Source organism: Carcharodon carcharias, chromosome 14, assembly GCF_017639515.1.
Source record: "Carcharodon carcharias isolate sCarCar2 chromosome 14, sCarCar2.pri, whole genome shotgun sequence".
Lineage (NCBI taxonomy): Eukaryota > Metazoa > Chordata > Chondrichthyes > Lamniformes > Lamnidae > Carcharodon > Carcharodon carcharias.
In genome coordinates, this window is record NC_054480.1 from 124,309,191 (window position 1) to 124,329,533 (window position 20,343).

The 20,343-nt window shown below is 43.1% G+C and overlaps 1 protein-coding gene across 1 annotated transcript in view; it reads left to right on the forward strand.

The window, feature by feature from the left end:
* cpamd8 (C3 and PZP like alpha-2-macroglobulin domain containing 8) overlaps window positions 1-20,047 on the forward strand; it is a 92,201-nt gene extending 72,154 nt beyond the window's left edge. Inside the window, exons 31-36 of the mRNA XM_041205535.1 lie at window positions 15,188-15,274; window positions 15,774-15,910; window positions 16,290-16,445; window positions 17,658-17,720; window positions 18,505-18,737; window positions 19,879-20,047. Coding sequence (XP_041061469.1) covers window positions 15,188-15,274; window positions 15,774-15,910; window positions 16,290-16,445; window positions 17,658-17,720; window positions 18,505-18,737; window positions 19,879-20,047 — 845 coding nt within the window. The remainder of the gene's footprint in view (window positions 1-15,187; window positions 15,275-15,773; window positions 15,911-16,289; window positions 16,446-17,657; window positions 17,721-18,504; window positions 18,738-19,878) is intronic.
* Window positions 20,048-20,343: the final 296 nt, after the last annotated feature.

Genomic DNA, 20,343 nt, shown 5'->3' on the forward strand with positions numbered 1-20,343 from the left:
CATTGGGAATAATTGCAATCGATGATTGCTTAGATAGAGACATAACATGGACACCCAACATGGATTTAAAATAAGAGGCTTTGTCTTACAAATTTGATTATATTTTTCGAAGAAATCATCAAGATATTGAATGAGCAAAGTCCAGCAGATATTGTTTACTAAGATGAAAGCTTTTGACAAGGTACCACACAACAGCTTTTCTGTAAGATTGATGTGGTAATATGTTGTATTGAGGGTTGGCTGGACTGAGAGTTGGCTGGCAGGACGTAGGCAGGATGTAGTGGTAGTTGGATTTGGATCTGTTTGAACAGCAGTCACCAGTGGTTTCCTGAAGGCATTGGTGTCTTCGGGGGAGAGAGAGGTTAAAACAGTGAGACTTCAGGGGACAGAGGGGTTAAAACAGTGAGACTTTTGGAGAGAGAGGTTAAAACCATAAAGCAGCACAGAGTTCAGAGAGAGAGCGAGAGAGCACCCATAAAGCAGTGGGAGTTTGGAGAGAGTGAAAGACCCCATAAGGTAGCATGGAATTCAGAGAGAGAGAGCCCTTAAGGAGAGTGGACCTGCGTGAGAAGGCCAGCGGCGGCAGGAGATAAAAACCTGCGGCAGAGAGGCCCCTTCAACCTGTTTCTACCTGTCAGAGCCGAAATGTGACATCAAAGGAAAACAGGTAGGTGATTGGTGGGTATCTCTTCCCTGTCTCTTTTAATTGGCCAAGTGGTTTAAATCAGGAGACGTTATTACAGCTGAAGATTACAGTTAAGAAATTCACTTTTAAAATATTTAACATCCAAATTAATTAATTAGTTAGAAGAGAGATGGCTGGGCAGGCAATGTGTTGCAGCTGTAGAATGTGGGCCTGGTGGATGCCGGTGCGACCCACAGTGACCACATCTGCAGCAAGTATTGGCTGCTCAAGGAACTTCAGCTCAGAGTTGATGAGCTGGATTTTGATTTGCAGACACTGTGACACATCAGGGAGGGGGTGAATTACCTGGGCACTGTGTTTCAAGAGACAGTCACACCCCTTAGATTAATTACATCAAATTTGGACCGTAGTCAGGGACAGGAGGGTGTGACTGCAAGTGAGGCAGATATGGGGATCCAGAATTTAGCTTTGGAGGAGCCTCAGCCAGTGCCTTTGTCCAATAGGTACGAGGTTCTTGCTCCCGCTGTGCACGAGGGCACAGACTGCAGGGAGGATGAGTGAACTGAACGCAGCAAGAGAATGGCTAAAGTGAGCGTGGGACTCTTAGAGGATGCAACTGGAGAATTGATAATGGGGAACAGGGAAATGGCAGATAAGTTAAACCAATATTTTGCATCAGTCTTCACAGTGGAGGACATTATAAACATCCCAAAGGTATCAGATAAGCAAGGAGCTATTGAGAGGAAAGATCTTGTAACAGTTTCTATCACAAGGGACAAAGTATTTGACAAACTGAAGGCAGACAAGTTGCCAGGACCTGATGGCCTGCATCCAAGGGTTTTAAAGGAAGTGGCTGCAGAGATAGTGGAGGCATTGGTTGAAATATTCTGGAACTCACTGGATTCCGGGAGGGTCCCAGCAAATTGGAAAACCATTAATGTGACACCCTGTTCAAGAAGGGAGGGAGACAAAAAGCAGGAATCTATAGGCCAGTCAGCTTAACATCTGTAGTTGGGAAAATGCTAGAGTCCATTATTAAGGAAGATATAGTAGGATATTTAGAAAAGCTTTAATGAAAGTAGTCAACATGGTTTTGTGAAAGGGAAATCAAGTTTGACAAATTTGTTAAAGTTCTTTGGCAATATAACAAGCAGAGTTGATAAAGGGAAACTGGTAGATGTTGTGCATTTGGATTTCCAGAAGGCATTCAATAAGGTGTCACATAAAAGGTTGTTGCACATGATAGGAGCACACTGTATTGGGGGTAATGTATTGGCATGGATTGAGGATTGGTTAACACACAAAACAGAGAATTGGGATTAATGGGTCTTTTTCAGGTTGGAAAGATGTAACTAGTGGAGTGCCACAAGGATCAGTCCCTAGTACCTCAATTATTTACCATCTATATTAATGACTTGGAGGATGGGGTCAGAGTGTAATGTATCTGAACTTACTGATGATACAAAAATAGGCGGAAGACATGTTGTGATGAGGACATAAGGAATCTGCAACGGGATATAGATAGGTTGAGTGAGTAGGCAAAATCTTGACAGATGGAGTTTAATGTAGGAAAGTGTGAGGTCATGCAAGGAAGAATCAAAAGGCAGACTAATATTTAAATGGAGAGAGACTCCAAAAAAGTGCAGCACAGTGGAACCTGGGTGTTCTTGGAGATGAAACATAAAAAATTAGCATGCTGGTGCAGCAAATATTTAAGGCAAATGGAATTTTGGCCTGTATTGCTAGGGGATTGGAGTTTAAAAATAGGGAAGCCTTGTTATAACTACAGGGTGTTGGTGAGGCCACACCTGGAGTACTGTGTACAGTTTTGGTCCCTGTATTTAAGAAAGGAGATACTGGAATTGGACGCAGTTCAAAAGAGATTTCAATAGGCTGATTCCTGGGATCTTATCAAGAATGGCTAAACAGGTTAGGCCTTTATTCATTAGAGTTTAGAAGAATGAGGTGTGATCTTATTGAAACATATAAGATTCTGAGGGGGCTTGACAGGGTAGATGTTGAGAAGATGTTTCCACTAATGGGGCAGTCTCAAACTAGGGACATAGTTACAGAATAAGGGGACACTCATTTGAAACAGCGATGCAAAGGAATTTTTTCTTAAAGGGTAGTGAATGTCTTGAATTCTCTACCTCAAGAGTTGTGGAGGCTAGATCACTGAATATATTTAAAGAGATAAGATAGGTAGATTTTTGAAATATCAGGGAGTTGAGGGCTATGAGGAGCTGGCATGAAAGAGGAGCTGAGGCCTGGGGCAGATCAGCCATGATCTTATTGAATGGTGGGGCAGGTTTGAGGAGCCGAATGGCCTACTCCTGCCCCTATTTCTTATGTCCTTGTGTGTCAGAAGCCTGTCCCTTGCTATCTTTATGGCTGATCTGAATTTAGGTGTTGGGAATATGATCAATAAATTTGCAGATAATGCTGAGATCTGTGAGAGTGTCAGGAATATCGATGATGTTTCGATGGGGCTAATGGAATGCAGCTGAGCAACTGAGTGAAGACTTGGAGTTTGCTGAGAGGGGATTTTTAAGTGTTAATTTTGTTCTTAAGTTTTGCTCTTAAAAAAAATCTAACCCAGTCTATAATTAGTAACTGGGAGGTACTGTGTAAGCAGGCTAAGTTCTTTCTTTCTCACAGTTTTGACAGGGTAAACTCACTCTCAGCTGTAGGAGCTGATTAGTTAATTAGCTAACTGTTTGAATGTGGTTACTATAGCCCCAGGTCAGTTTACTATAAATTCAGGGTTCTTTCATACAGCCATGGCAAACAGAGCGCAGCCAACTAACTGTATGAAGACTTGGAGTTTGGTGATAGGGGAGTTCAGCGAAGCGGGGGAAGGAATTGTTTGTTTCTACTTTCCATCTTTCTCATCTCATAGGAATAGGCTCTTCCTCAACTACAGGCAAAGGAGCTAGCTGTTTGGTGAGTATCTGGTAAGTGGGTAAGTTCTATTCTGTCCCTAATGTTTGAAATAGTACACAGTTTGGTGGTAAAGTTAATCAAATATATAAGAAAGCAACATTAAATAAGTGACTAATATAATTAAGTTATTATTTAAAAAATCAAGGATGGCAGGATAGGTGATGTGTCAAGGCTGCAATATGTGGGAGCTCCTGGATAACATTGTGATCAGGGTAAACATGTCTGCAGTAAGTGTTTGCGGCTTGAGGGACTTCAGCTCAGAGTCATTGAGCTGGAGGCTGAGCTGTAAACTCAGGGAGGGGGAAAGTTACCTGGATGCTTTATACCAGGAGGCAGTCACACCACTAGGGTCTTCTGATTTAGTCAGTGGCCAAGGACAGGAGGGTGTGTCTGAGTGAGGCAGGTAAGGGGACCAAGAGGGCAGGAGTGTGAGCCCCTGCAACTGCCCAATAGGTTTGAGGTTCTCTCAGCTTGTTTGGTTGGGAGAAGGGGCTGCAGGGTGGATGAGAAAACTGACCATGACACCGTGGTGCAGGAAGCCATCCAAGTGGGGAGAGCAAAAAGGAATGAAGGATGTAGTAGTAGGGGACAATATAGTAAGGGGGATTGACACAGTTTTCTGCAGCAAGCAGCGAGAGTCCAGACGGCTTTGTTGCCTGCCCAGTGCCAGAGTTTGGGACATCTGCTCAGGGCTGGGGAGGAACTTGCAGTGGTAGGTGGAGGATCCAGTGGTCGTGGTCCATGTAGGTACCAACAACATAGGCAGGATGAGGAAGGAGGCTCTGCATAGTCAGTATGACAAGCTAGGCACCAAATTAAGAAGCAGAACCTCAAAGGTAATAATTTCTAGATTATTAACCAAGCCACGTGCAAATTGGCATTGGACAAATTAAATTAGAGAAATGGTATAGGAGAAGTGGGTTCTGGTTTGTGGGACACTGGCACCAATATTGGGGAAAGTGGTATCTGTACTGTTGGGATGGTCTATACCTGAACCATGCTGGAGCTGGTGTCCTTGCGAATTGCCTAACTAGGGAAGTAGAGAGGGTTTTAAACTGAATAGTGGGGGCAAAGGATCAAATCTGGGGAGATGTGGTCAACCGAAGAGTACAGACAAAACGAGAAACAGGTATTAATACAGGAAATGATAAACAGACTGCAACAGCAAGGAACTAAGGCTCTATCTAAACGTATATAGCATTCAAAAGAAAACAGAGGAACTGATAGCTGGTAAATGGGATGAGGTAGGTAGATCAGGTGTTTCTCACATGTTGATGCAGACTCGATGGGCCGAAGGGCCTCTGCTGTACTGAGAGATTCTTTGATAGCGCAAATAGAAATAAATAAATATGATCTGATAGCCATTACAGAGACATGGCTATAGGATGACATAGATTGGGACCTGAATATTGAAGGGTACATGACATTTAGGAAGGACAGGAAATTAGGAAAAGGTGGAGGGGTCGCTCTGTTAATTAATGATATTAACACGTTAGAGGGGGATGACCTAAGTTCAGGAAACCAGGATGTAGAAGCAGGTTGGGTTGAGATGAGGAATGATAAAGGCTAGAAGTCACTTGTGGGAGTGGTGTACAGGCCTCCTAATTGTAATTGCACAGTAGAACAGAGTATAAAAGAAGAAATAATGGGAGTTTGCCAGAAAGATACAGCAATAATCATTAGGGATTTTAATCTACTTATAGACTGGACAAATTAGATGGGCAAAGGTAGCATAGATGAGGAGTTCATGGTATGTTTTTGGAATAGTTTCTTAGCATGTTCTGGAGCCAACCAGAGAGCTGACTATAAGAGACCTGGTACTGAGCAATGAAAGAGGTTTAGTTGATAACTCCTAGTGAAGGCACAGCGATCATAATATGGTTGAATTTTACATTCATTTTGAGGGAGAGATGAGTGTGTCCAAGACTAGTATTTTAAGCTTAAGGGCAATTATGAAGGCATGAAAGCAGAGCTAGCTAAAGTGAACTGGCAAATGAGGTTGAGGGATAGGTCAAGAGAGATTCAGTGGCAGACCCTCAAAGGGATATTTCAGAATACACAAAATAGATACATTCCCTTGGAATTTTTCTTTCTCGTTGAAAGGGACCAACATCCATGGCTAACTAAAAGAGTTAAAGACAATATCAAACTTGAAGAAAAAGCATATAATTAGAAGATTGGAAAGCATATAAAGAGCAGCAAAGAATGACAAAAAGGTTAATAAGGAGGGAAAAATTAGAGTATGAGAGAAAGCTAGCTAGTAATATAAAGATAGATAGTAAAAGTTTCTTTAGATATTTAAATAAGAAAAGAGTTAACAGAGTGAACGTTGGTCCTATACAGAGTGCATCTGGGAAATTGATAATGGAAAGTAGGGAGGTGGTGGAAGAATTAAACAGGTATTTTGCTTTGGGTCTTCACTACAGAGGACACAAGTAACATCCTAGAAATAGCTGTAAATCAGGAAATGGAAGGACGGAAGAACTTGGGAAAATTACAATCACCAGGGAAGTGGTATTGTACAAATTGCTGGGGCTGTGGGCTGAAAAATCCCCAGGTCCGGATGGACTTTACCCTAACGTCTTGAAAGAAGTGGCTAGTGAGATAGTTGAGGCACAGGTTTTAATTTTCCAAAATTCCCTAATTTCCGAGAAGGTTCCATAAGACCATAGGACATAGGAGCAGAAGTAGGCCATCGTGTCTGCTCCGCCATTCAGTGAGATCATGGCTGATTTGATAATCCTCAACTCCACTTTCTTGCCTTTTCCCCATAACCCTTCATTCCCTTACTGATTAAAAATCTATCTGTCTCTGCCTTGAATATAATTAACGACCCAGCCTCTACAGCCCTCTGCTATAAAGAATTCCACAGATTGACTACCCTGAAAGAGAAAAAAAAGTTCCTCCCCATCTCTGTTTTAAATGGGCGCCCCCTTACTCTGAGATTATGCCCTCTAGTCATAGACTCTCCCACATGGGGAAACAACCTCTCAGCATCTACCCTGCCAAGACCCCTAAGAATCTTATGTTTCAATAAGGTTGCCTCTCATTCTTCTAAATTCCAATGAGTACAGGCCCAACCTACTCAACCTCTCCGCATAAGAAAATCCCTCCATACCCAGGATCAACCTAGTGAATCTTCTCTGGACTGCCTCCAATGCCAGAATATCTTTCCTTAGATAAGGGGACCAAAACTGTTCACAATATTCTAGGTGTGGTCTAATTAGTGCCCTGTATTGTTTTAGCAAAATTTCCCTATTTTTATACTCCATTCCCTTTGAAATAAAGGCCAACATTCCATTTGCCTTCCCTATTATCTGTTGAGCTTGCATATTAGTTTTTTGGAATTCATGCACAAGAACTCCCAAATCCCTCTGTGCTTCAGCCTTCTGCAGTCTTTCTCCATTTAAATAATACTCAGCTCCTCTATTCTTCCTACCAGTACATAACATCACATTTTCCCACATTATATTCCATCTGCCAAGTTTTTGCCCACTCACTTAACCTGTCTATATTCCTCTGTAGACTCCTTGTGTCATCCTCACCACTTGCCTTCCCACCTATTTTTGTATCATCCGCAAATTTGGTGATAGTACATTCACTTCCCTCATCTAAGTCATTAATATATGTTGTAAATAATTGAGATCCCAGCACTGATCCCTGTGGCACTCGACTAGTTACAGGTTGCCATCCCGAAAATGCCCCCCCTTATCCCAACTCTGTGTCTTCTATTAGTTAGCGAATCCTCTATCCATGCTAATATACTACAACCCCCCCAACACCATGGGCTCTGGGATTAAAATAGTTAGATACTCATTTGACCAGCTCAGGCTCGATAATCCGAAGGACCTTTTTCTGTGCTGTAGACCTCTAACACTTATTAAGTAGCCTTATATGCGGTGCCTTATCGAACACCTTTTGGAAATCCAGATATATTACATCTACTGGTTTCCCTTTATCTATCCTGTTAGTTAGCACCTCAAAGAATTCTAATAAATTTGTCAGGCATAATTTCCCCTTCATGAACCCATGCTGACTCTGCTCTTCCATTATATTAGAAAATAGCAAATATAACTCCATTATTCAAAAAAGGAGGCAGACAGAAAGCAGGAAACTATTGGCCAGCTAGGCTAATATCTGTCATAGGGAAAATGTTAGAAGCTATTATTAAAGATGTTATAACAGGGCACTTAGAAAAATTCAAAGCAGTCAGGCAGAGTTGACATGGTTTTGAGAAAGAGAAATGATGTTTACCCAATTTATTGGAGTTCTTTGATGGAGTCACATGTGCTGTGGATAAAGGAGAATTGATGGATGTACTGTACTTAGATTTCCAGAAGGCATTTGATGAAGTGCCACATCAAAGGCTATTGCAGAAAATAAAAGCTTATGGTGTAGGGGGTAACAAATTGGCATGAATAGAAGATTAACTAGCTAACAGGAAGCAGTGAGTTGGCATCAATGGTCTTTTTCTGGTTGGCAAGACAAGTGGTGTGCCACAGGGATGAGTGCTGGGGCCTCAACTTTTTACAATTTATGTAAATGATTTGGATGAAGGGACCGAAGGAATGGTGGCTAAATTTACTGATGACACAAAGATAGGTAGGAAAGTAAATTTGAAGATGACGTAAGAGCTACAAAGTGACATAGGTAGGTTAAATGAGTGGGCGAAGATCTGGCAAGTGGAGTATAATGTGGGAAAATATGAAATTGTTCATTTTGGCGGGAAAAATAAAAAAAAAGCTAATTATCTATATAGTGAGAGATTGCAGAACTCTGAGAATCAGAGGGATCTGGGTATTGCAGTGCATGAATCACAAAAGGTTCATATACAGGTACAGCAGGTAATTAGGAAAGCTAATAGAATGTTATTTTTTATTGTGAGGGGAATTGATCACAAAAGTAGGGAGGTAATGCTTCAGTTGTACAGAGTATTGGTGAGGCCACATCTGGAGTATTGTGTACAGTACTGGTCTCCTTAATTAAAGAAAGATCTAAATATGTTAGAAGCAATTCAGAGAAGGTTTGCTAGACTAATTCCAAGAATGGGCTGGTTGTCTTATAAGGAAAAGCTGGACAGGTTAGGCTTGTGTCCACAGGAATTTAGAAAAGTAAGAGGCGACCTCATTGAAACCTTTAAGATCCTGAGGGGTCTTGACAAGGTGAATGTGGAGAGGATGTTTCCTCTTGTGGGAAAATCTAGAACTAGGGCTCACTGTTTAAAAATAAGGGGTCACTCATTTAAGACAAATGAGGAGAATTTTTTTCTCTGAGGGTATTGAGTGTTTGGAACTCTCTTCCTCTAAAGGCAGTGGAAGCAGAGTCTGAATATTTTTAAGGCAGAGCAGGATAGATGATTCTTTAACAAGGGGTGAAAGGTTATTGGGATTGGCAGGAATGTGGGGTTAAGGTTACATTCAGATCAGGCATGATCTTATTGAATGGTGGAGCAGGCTCGAGGGGCCGAGTGGCCTATTCCTGCTCCTTAGCTGCATGTTCATATGAATGGAAATTGATGTATTTTGGGATTGAGTTTGTGATTGGCAAATTATGTTTAATTCGGAAAAGTGTCATTCCTGTGGGCAGGGCGAATGCTCGACATTCATACACTCTTCGGGGCATTAAAGAAGGTGGAGAAAGTGATATCTGGATATTTTAGTGTGTAAATCGCTAAAGATTCATGAGCAATGCTGTGAAATGATAACTAGAGTGAAAAGGAGATTCCATAGTCAGGAGAGCGGGCAGGCGTTTCTGCGGCTGTAGATGGGACTCCAGGATAGTGTGTTGCCTCCCAGGTGCAAGGGTGTCACAGAGCAGCTACAGGACTTCTTTTGGGGGCGGGTGAACAGCCAGAGGCCGTGGTCCACATTGGGACCAATGGCATGGGTAGGAAAAGGGATGAAGTCCTGAAAGCAGATTTTAGAGAGTTAGGAAGGGAATTAAAAAGCAGGACCTCAAGAACAGTAATCTCAGGATTACTCCCAGTGGCACGTGGTAGTGAGCATGGGAATCTGAAGATTGAGCAGTTCAAAACGTGGCTGGAGAAATGGAGTAGGCGGGAGGGCTTTAGATTTCTGAGGCATTGGGATTGGTTCTGGGGAAGGTGGGACTGTACAAGAAGGATGGGTTACACCTGAACTGGACTGGGACTAATGTCCTCACGTGGAGGTTTGCTAGTGTTGTTGGGGAGGGTTTAAACTAGATTGGCAGGGGGATGGGAACCTGAGGGGAAATTCAGAATGGAGAAGGGAAAAACTGGAGTGGGAAGTAGAGAAGTATCAACTGATCGGGAGGATATTTCAAAGAGTAGTATCAAGGTAAATAGAATAATTTTAGTGTTTGATAGAATTAGAGTAGGCATTAGTAAGTCATTAGATGGGGTAAGGGGGAAAGTAAAAAAGGCCTAAATCAGGATTAATATGCATGTATGTGAATGCATGGAGAGTGATAAATAAGATTAGTGAACTTGAGGCATGGTTGACAAATGGGATTATGATATTATTGCTATAACAGAGACCTGGCTAAAAGAAGGGCAGGACTGTGTGTTAAATATTCCTGGGTATAAGGTGTTTAGGAGAGACAGGAAAGGAAGAAAAGGTGGAGGGAGTGATAGTATTGATTAAAGATAGCATTACAGAACTGGAGAGAGAGGATGTTCCAGAGGGTTGAAGGACAGAAAATCTCTGGTTAAAGGTAAGGAATGAAAAAGGTGCGATAACATTGATTAGCGTAGTATATGGACCATTAATTAGTGGAAGGTATGTATAGAAAAAAATTTGCAAAGAAATTACAGAGAAGTGCATAAATTAATAGTAATTATAATGAAGAACTTCAGTTATCCATTATAGACTGGGATAGGAATAGTGCAAAGGGACAAGAGGGGCGAGAGTTCCTGGAGCGTGTTCAAGATAATTTTCTGCAACAATATATTTTCAGTCCAACGAGAAGGCAGGCACTGTTGGTCCTGGTACTGGGGAATGAGTTGGACAAAGTGGTTCAAATAACAGTGGGAGAACATTTAGGATACAGTGACCATTGTACTATAAGGTTTAGGTTGGCCATGTAAAAGGACAAAGAGCAATCCAGAGCAGGAAAAATTAATTGGGGGAAAGCCAAGTTTGATGGGATGAGAATGCATCTGGGTTGACTGAGTTGGAATTAAATGTTGTCAGAAAAGGCAGTGGCTGAACAACGGGCCACCTTCAAAGAAAAAGCATTGCAGGCAATATCAAGGTATATTCCTTTTGAAGGGGAAAGGTAGGACAAATAAATCCAGAGCACCCTGGAAGACGAGAGAGATAGAGGTGAAAATGAAAAGGAAGAAGTGTGCATACGACAGATGTCAGGTAGAAAATACAATGAAGAATCAGGCTAAATATAGAAGGACTGGAGGGAAGTGAAAAAACGAATAAGAAAAGCAAGGAGAGAGCATGAAAAGAGACTGACAGCTAATATAAAATGGAATCCCAAGGTCTTCTATCAGCATATAAATAATAAGAGGCTGGTAAAAGAAAGAGTAGGGCTGATTAGGGACAAAAAAAGAGACTTGCACATGGAGAATAGCAGAACGAGTACTTTGCACCTATCTACAAAGGAAGAAGATGCTACCCAGGCTGAGGTGAGAGAGGAGGTAACTGGTACATTAGAAGAAGTTACAATTGAGAAGGAGGAGGTGTTAGAAAGACTATCTTTACTCAAAATAGATAAGGTACCAGGACTGGTTGAGATGCATCCAAGGGTACAGAGGGAAGTGAAGGTGGAATTGCAGAGGCACTAGTGATAATCTTCCAGGATTCCTTAGACACAGGGATGGTGCCAGAGGACTGGGGAATTGCAAATATTGCACCCTTGATCAGAAAAGGATGCAAGGATAAATTACAGGCCAGTCAGTTTGACCTCGATGGTAGGGAAACCTCTGGAAACTATCATTCGAACAAAATCAATAGCCACTGAGACAAGTGCAGGATAATTAAGGAAAGCCAGCATGGATTCACTAAGGGAAAATCATGTAACTTGCTGGAGTTTTTTGAGGAGGTAACAGAGAAGCTTGATGAAGAAAACGCTGTTGATGTTGTGTAAAATAGATTTTCAAAAGGCATTTGATACAGTGCCACACAAAAGATTTGTGAGCAAAATTCTAGCTGATGGAATAAAAGGGAAAGTAGGCACTTGGATTAGAAATTGGCTGAGTGACAGGAAACAGTAGTGCTAAATGGTTGTTTTTCAGATCGGAGGAAGGTTTGTAGTGAAGTTCCTCAGCAGCCAGTGTTGGGACCCTTGGTCTTCCTGATATATATTAATGACCTAGGCTGTGGTGTTCAGGTCATGATTTCAAAATTTGCAGATGATACGAAGATTGGAAACAGCAACTGTGATGAGCATAGCCTTGAACTCCAAAAGGACATAGACATGTTGGTGGATTGGGCAGACAAGTGGCAGATGAAGCTCAATGCAGAGAAGTGTGGGGTGATTCATTTTGGCAGGAAGAATATGGAGAGACAATATAAAATAAAGGTAGAAATTCTGAAGGAGGTGCAGAAACAAAGGGACCTCAGTGTATATGTGCATAAGTCATTGAAAATGGCAGGGCATGTTGAGAGAGCAGTTAATAAAGCATATAGAATCTTAGGCTTTATTGATAGGGACATTGAGTACAAGAGTAAGGAGGTCGTGTTGAACTGGTATATGACACTAGTTATGCCTCATCTGGAGTACTGCGTCCAGTTCTTGAGGAAGGATGTGAGGGCATTGAAGAGAGTACAAAGGAGCTTCACTAGAATCATTCCCGGGATGAAGAACTTTATCTATGGAGATAGATTGGAGAGGTTGGGACTGTTTTCCTTGGAGAAAAGAAGGCTGAGAGGAGGCTTGATAGAGGTATTCAAGATGCTGAGGGGTGTGGACAAGGTAAATAGTGAGAAATTGTTCCCATTCAAGGGAACATCAAGAACTAGAGGGCGCAGAATCAAAATAATTGGCAAAAGGAATAAATGTGAAGTGAGGAAAAACATTTTCACCCGGAGGGTGGTTGGAGTCTGGAATGAACTGCTTGAGAGGGTGGTGAAGGCAGGTTTGATCGAGGTATTCAAAAGGATTGCTATCTGAAAAGAGAGAATATGCAAGGTTACAGGGATAAGGCAGGGGAGTGGGACTAGGCAGAATGCAGTTTCAGAGAGCCAGTGCAGACTCAATTGCCCAAATGGCAGCCTCCTGCACTGCAAAGTTTCTGTGATTCTGAGAATGTTGGAAATATTATTTTGGTCCTTGCTCAAGACCTTGGTCAGGTGTCAGTTAGATTACTGGGTTCAATTTTGGTCTCTTCACATGTTGGGTATTATTGAGTCTTTGGAAAAGGTTCAGAGCAGGACCACTAGACTAATTCCCAGTTTAAATATCGCAGTTAACAAAATAGTCTAAAAGAGTTTGAAGCGTAGACTGAGGGGATGATCTGATTGAGCTTTGTAAGATGGAAGGGAATAAATTGTGTTCCAGTTGACGGTTGGTTTCAATTAAATAGGTTCGGGAGGACCAAGGGGCCACTCTTTTAAGTTGTGTAAAGTTAAATTAAGGTTAGATGTTGAAGGATGGTTCTTTTTTTCAGAACACAGTGAACCTATGGAATAGGCAGCCAGTTTATAAGGTAGACACAGATTCACTGAATTCCTTCAAGTCCAAGCTGGAAACTGTCTCTGGCTGAGACAGAAATCACCTCCAAGTGGAGGTACTGCAGCAAACTCAGGGCCAGAGTAATGATCAGGACCAGTTTTCATCACCTGAAGGGGTCAGAGAGGAATTTTCCAGATTTGTTTCCCCAAATTATTGATACATGTTAATGACCTGGGCTTGGGATAATCAGGGAATCGTTTCAGAGTTTGAGATGACACAAACCTTGAATAAACAGTAGGAGAATAGTAACAAACTTCAGGAGGACACAAACTGACTGGTGAAATGGGCAGAAACACAAAAGGTGAAATTTAATCCGGAGAAGTGTGAAGTGATATCCTTTTGGTAGGAGGAGTGAGGAGAGGAAGTATAAAGATTTTCATGGGGAGTGCAGGAACAGGGAGTGTACCTGGGAGTGTATATACACAAGCCTTTGAAGGTTGCAGAACAAGTTGAGAATAAATAGCATACAGGATCCTTGGCATTATTAATAGAGGAATAGAGTGCAAAAGTATGGAGGTTATGCTAACCTTTACAAATCAAACAAAACGTTGATTAGGCTGCAGCTGGAGAGCTCAGTTCTGAGCACCATACTTTAGGAAGGTTTTCAAGATGTTAGAATGCAGAGATGATGTACCAGGTACCAGCTATAAGGGATTTCTGTGGAGAGATTGGAGAAACTGGGATTGTGGTGTTGGCAGTAGATTGCCGGGATTATTTGATGAGCAGGGAGTTCTCTTAATTCGACACCAGCGAAAAAGGGTTAATTGGATTTCATTTTCTGTTCATTGGATCCTGCTGTGCAAACTGGCTGCTGTGTTCCATAGAACCATAGAAAAATTACAGCGCAGAAAGAGGCCATTCAGCCCAACGTGTCTGTGCCGGTGGGAAAAAAGAAACTAGCCGCTCATTTTTAATCCCACCTTCCAGCGCCTGGTCCATAGCTTTGCAGGTTACAGCGCTTCAGATGCAGATCCATGTTGACCGTTTCAACCTCAACCACCAATCCGGGCAGTGAATTCCAGACGCCCACTGCCCTCTGGGTGAAAAAGGTTTTCCTCATGTCCCATCTAATCCTTTTACCTATCACCTTAGATTTATTCCCTCTGGTAATTAAGCCCACAGCTAGGGGAAACACGTCTTTCCTGTCTACCCTATCTAGGTCCCTCATTATTTTGTACACCTTAATTCAATCACCCCTCGGCCTCCTCTGTTCTTAGGTAAACAACCCCAGCCTATTCAATCCTTCCTCATAGCTGCAATTTTGAAGCCCTGGCAACATTCTTGTAAATCTCCTCTGTGCCCTGTTCACCTGTGTAACAGTCACAGTAACTTGTATGTAAATGAAACAGTGTCAGATGTTATTGATCATGTGATGAAGCAGTGATATAGATAATTCCTTTCAAGTTTGCACTTCCATCTGCCCTGTAAGCTATTTGAGCATTGTGAATCAAATCTGGCTCATTGTGCCGTGGGCTGCTCTAACCAGATGAGCTATCAGGAGAGTCTTTAGAATGGTGTGTAGTGCAACATCTGTTATCTTAGCCCATAGCTTGTTGTTGATAGTGTGATTTACTAATGTGTTTTTAGAATTATTAATCAGTCAAACAAGAGAATGAGCATAGAATCAGAGAATCTTACAGCATAGAAGGAGGCCATTTGGCTCATTGTGCCTGTGCTGGCTCTTTGAAAGATCTCTCCAATTTAGTTCCAACTCCCTGCTCTTCCTCCATAACCCTGCAAATTAATTATTTTTAAGCCCATATCTAATTGCTTTTTGAAAGTTCGGATGGAATCTCTTTCTGTCACCCTTTCAGGTATTGCATTCAAGATCTTAATAACCCTCTGGGTGAAGAAATTTCTCCTTATTTCTTGAGTTCTCCTAATTAATTAAAATTGTGATGCACATGGATTAACTTACTTTCTGAATTATAGATGGGTTCACACATTGGAGTCTGACGGGTACAACAGTCACTGATGAGGATACGTTTATGGGCTTCAGTGATGGTCTTTCGCAGTCAGGTAAAGGATCCCTTTGTGACAAAGTTACAGGACACTGTCTTTGTTCTGTAATTGTTGTACGCAACCAGAACAATGAGTATCAATTGTCTCATCAAAGGTTCTCATGATCTTCATTCACAACTAGCCAGTGAGAATCAAGCCACTGACAGGTCCATATGGGGGAGAGGTTGCACTATAGTGAAGGGGTTGACACTATTGGAGAGGGGTCCTGCACTATACATGGGTGGGGGTGAAGGGGCACACTATACATGGGTGGAGAGGGGCATGCTCCCTGGGAGGGGGTTGCAGCTAAAGATCTGGGAACATCTTGTTTGATGTTGGTCTGAAGTAAGTGAGACTCCGCCGCTACAGCTTCGCCTACATTGTGTCCCTGTGTCAACACACAATAGTTTTGCAGTTGCTTTGTATCTTTGCATTTAATAAACAAGAGTTTGAAACCAGAAAAACTGAAATGTGAAATGATTGTGTTGTGAATCTGTCACCTGTCTCTCCTGTACAGTTGTATCAGCAGAGGTGGAGATGACAGCCTACGCTCTCCTTACATATACCTGCCTCGGAGATGTGGCATCTGCCCTTCCTGTTGTCAAGTGGCTCTCACAACAACGCAACGCACTGGGAGGATTCTCATCCACACAAGTAAACATTCAAACATTGACCAATACACGGGGGACATGCCAACAGCTTGATTTGTGCATACCAGCCAACCCCGCCAAGTAATACCGAGCTGCAGACAAATTGTATTTGTGAAATATGTGAGAAAAGTGAGTGGCCGAGATATCAGAGAGTCATAGAGGTCTATGCAGAGAAAGGCCCTTTGGCCTATCGAGTCTGCACCAGTCAAACAAGTACCGAACTATTCTAATCCCAGAGCACATGGTATTGGGGGTAGTATATTAGCATGGACAGGATTGGCTGACTAATAGAAGACACAGAGTTGGGATAAGGGGGGCAGTTTCAGGATGACAACCTGTAACTGGTGGATATCAGTGGAACTGTTTGTGCTTATTCCCTCCAGGATACCTGTGTTGCTCTGCAGGCACTGTCAGAGTATGCCATTCTCTCCTATATCGGAGGAGTCAATCTCACCATCTCACTCGCATCGACTAATCTGGACTTCCAAGAATCTTTTGAGCTCAACAGAGATAACAAGAAGATTCTGCAGACAGCGGTGGTGAGAAGCAGTCAGTCTCCTGTTGTGATATCAGACATCTACATGTGAAAGAGTAAAGTGTGTGAGTGTGTGTAGACTGGTTAAATCTGTGTGTATGAGGTGCTGTAAGCTTGTGGAAAGTAGTGTATCTGCGTACAAAGTGTCAGCCAATAAGTTAGAGGCAGGGCAGGACTTGGCAAACTGCAAAACAAACACCATCAATTTAGAGTCTATTTAAACAGCCTCTACAAACTGCAGCACACACAATTCCCAATCAATGCTGCTGCAAGCTCTCCGGATAAAAGCAGGATGATTTCTCCAGTGAAATCCACTGAGTGGAGAATAGTTACAGAATATAAATACCATGTGTGAATTGATGTCAGTCACACAGAGCTGTGCAGGCTCCAAGCATGGAAATAAACCAACCCCTCCAATCTGGTTCAGAACAGTGTTATCACTGTTATGCAGTTAACTGTGTATGTGTAGCAGGGAGGGGGAGGTGTCTGTGTGCGGATGGTGTAAGGCTGGGTGGGTGCAAGAATTTGGGAGGAATTGGGGTAGAGGCCAAGTGGGGCTGGGAAGAGAAAGATTGGGTGTGAAACTGGGTGTGAGTCTGAGAGAGGGAGCCTTCAAGAGGAGTTAGAAGGCTGGAAGGGAGGTGCTGAAGCCTGGAGAATGCACTGGTTGAAGAATCAGTTTCTGATTGCTGCTCCCACGTTTCACAATCAACAGACGAGCAGGGAGAAGCTCTGACTCCCAGAGGAGGAGGGCAGCAAGACTGAAGAGAGTTTCCCAGGTTAGGATGAGGGAATGAAATAAATTACCTGGGGAAAGGGTCTAGTGTGAAATTAGGTGAGGATGAGAGGGTGATTGGGATGTGCTCCTTTTGTTGTGGGCGTAGGGGGCGAGGAACAGAACTGCAAGTGCTCTCAGTTTTTGGAGGTGCCATAGAGAATGTTGAGGTGGTAGAGCAGCTTAAAGGCTCAGCAGCAGAGTTTGGAATAGAGATGGACCATTTCACACTGGAAGAAAGTGACAGTGAGAGAGAACTTTAAAAACTTGGAAACTTGAGATGCAAAAGGAATCTAGGAAACCATTTCATCCAAGGGGGGGATGCAGCAAATGACTAGGCACAGACGCTGGAGACAAGTCTTTCTCAGCACTGTGTTCATCATGCTTTCTCAGTTGCTGAATACCTTCTGATTTTTCTGTGTCTGTTTCCTGCTTTTCCAGATCCCAAGTGTCCCAACAGGCCTGTTTGTCAGCGCAAAGGGAGAAGGTTGCTGCCTGATGCAGGTAACAAATTCACCAGTGTAACCAGTGACTGAAGTTAATGTCTGTGTTTCAAGTTTCTGACCTTTTGGTCTCATCCAAGAGACTGAGTAAAAATCAATTGCACACTGCTGAGTGAGGCCATTCAACCCTTCATGCCTCAGCTGGCTCATTGATCCATCCGGTCAGTTCTACCAATCAGTCCTCTGCTCTTTTCCCATAGTCCTGTAATTTTTCTTCTCTTAAATTATTAAACAGTGTCCTTTTACAAATTACTATTCAATCTGCTGCCATTGTCCTTTCAGGCTGCGCATAATGACTGCACCAATAATCAGGCAGTGTTGAGCCCACCCCTCCCCCAATGATACCTTGGCTGATGTAAAACTGAGGCAGGCAGATTCCTAACTCCAATTCCCAAACTGTGATGATCTCGGCCATGTCAGCAACTGGGAATTGCCATTGGAGGGAGAGGGAAAATGAGTCAGACATCCCGCTCGCTCTCTTGTGACTGCTGCTGGAAAGAGTGCGTGTGCGGGACATGTATCCCAATGAGAGTCAGGATGTTAAGGAAAAATACTGGTGAAGTTGACGGCAGAAATGTAATGTCTAATAGTTCTCAACGGAGGAAGTAAAATGGTTCCTTAAAATGAAAGAAACTTTCGTAAACACAGAGCTGAGCTGGTGGTTGGGAAAAGATAGATTGGGACAGCAGTGAGGGGATCAGGAGAGGAGAGCGCGGAGGGAAGGTTGCCTTGGGGGGAGGGTTCCTGCTCTATGCTGCCTCTAATGTAGGTTCATTGATTTGCAGATCGATGTGACCTACAATGTGCCTGATCCGGTGGCCAAACCAGCATTCCAGCTCTCAGTGAACTTAAAGGAACCGAATCGTGAGCAGCACCAACATCATGTCAGGCCAGTGTCCAGGAATGATAATCGGTCTCAGCTATCACGGAGAAAACGAGCACTGGACACTGATGATGATGATCCAGCTTCAGACCAGGATCATCAGGAGTACAAGGTCACACTGGAGGCATGTGCCAGGTATAGAGTTCACCAGAACGTGGCCTGCCTGTTGCAGGCTCTCTGTCTCTCACACAATGCTTTCTGCAACTGTCTATCACTGCTTCCCAGTCAGGCACTTTCAGTCTGTTTATCTGCATGATTGACATTGTGCCCATGTGTTTATCACTCGTCTAAAGGCCTTGCTGCCACTTCGAGTAATACATTCAAATTCTCCTGTTCACATTCACAATCTGCTCAAGGAAGGAACTAACCCCTACTGTACCTGCCCTGGGAGTGTTTGGGGACAGTGTAGAGGCAGTTTAACTCTGTATCTAAACAGGTGCTGTACCTGCCCTGGGAGTGTTTCATGGGGACAGTGTAGAGCGAGCTTGACTTTGTATCTAACCCTGTGCTGTACCTGTCCTGGGAGTGTTTGATGGGGATAGTGTAGAGGGAACTTTACTCTATATCTAACCCCAAACTGTACCTGCCCTGGGAGTGTTTGATGGGGACAGTGTAGAGAGAGCTTGATTCTGTATCTAACCCCATGCTGTACCTGTCCTGGGAGAGTTTCATGGGGATAGTGTAGAGGGAGCTTTACTCTGTATCTAACCCCAAACTGTACCTGCCCTGGGAGTGTTTGATGGGGACAGTGTAGAGGGAGCTTTACTCTGTATCTAACCCCGTGCTGTACCTGTCCTGGGAGTGTTTGATGGGGATAGTGTAGAGGGAACTTTACTCTGTATCTAACCCCAAACTGTACCTTCCCTGGGAGTGTTTGATGGGGACAGTGTAGAGGGAGCTTTACTCTGTATCTAACCCCGTGCTGTACCTGTCCTGGGAGTGTTTGATGGGGATAGTGTAGAGGGAACTTTACTCTGTATCTAACTCCAAACTGTACCTGCCCTGGGAGTGTTTGATGGGGACAGTGTAGAGAGAGCTTGATTCTGTATCTAACCCCATGCTGTACCTGTCCTGGGAGAGTTTCATGGGGATAGTGTAGAGGGAGCTTTACTCTGTATCTAACCCCAAACTGTACCTGCCCTGGGAGAGTTTCATGGGGACAGTGTAGAGAGAGCTTGATTCTGTATCTAACCCCGTGCTGTCCTGGGAGAGTTTCATGGGGATAGTGTAGAGAGAGCTTGATTCTGTATCTAAACCTGTAGTATTTTTCCCACAGGTGGCTGCATTCCGGATCTTCAAACATGGCAGTCCTGGAGGTCCCTCTCCTGTCCGGATTTCGAGCAGATGTGGAGAGTCTTGAACAGGTGGGAAGGTTCAGTTCCAGCCCCGGGGAATCGGGTGGGGCCAGCCTCCCGGTCAAATTTTGCTTGAGAATGAACCTATGAAACAGCTTGGAACGTTTTACTATGTCAAGAGTGCTATATGAATACAAGTTGTTGCATATCCCATTTCACCTTATCAATATATCCTTAATTTATCCTCCATGATTATCCAGTTTTATCTTAAATGTACCAGTATCTTATCTCTCTCTCTCTCTCTTATCCCTCTCCAATCTCCAATCTCCCCTCTCCTGCTGCCTCTCACTTTCTCTTTCTGTGTCTCATTTATTTTGCCTTCTCTAATTCTGATTTTTTTTCAGTCTCTTTTGTTCGGTTTCTAACTCTCTGATTGTCTCTCTATT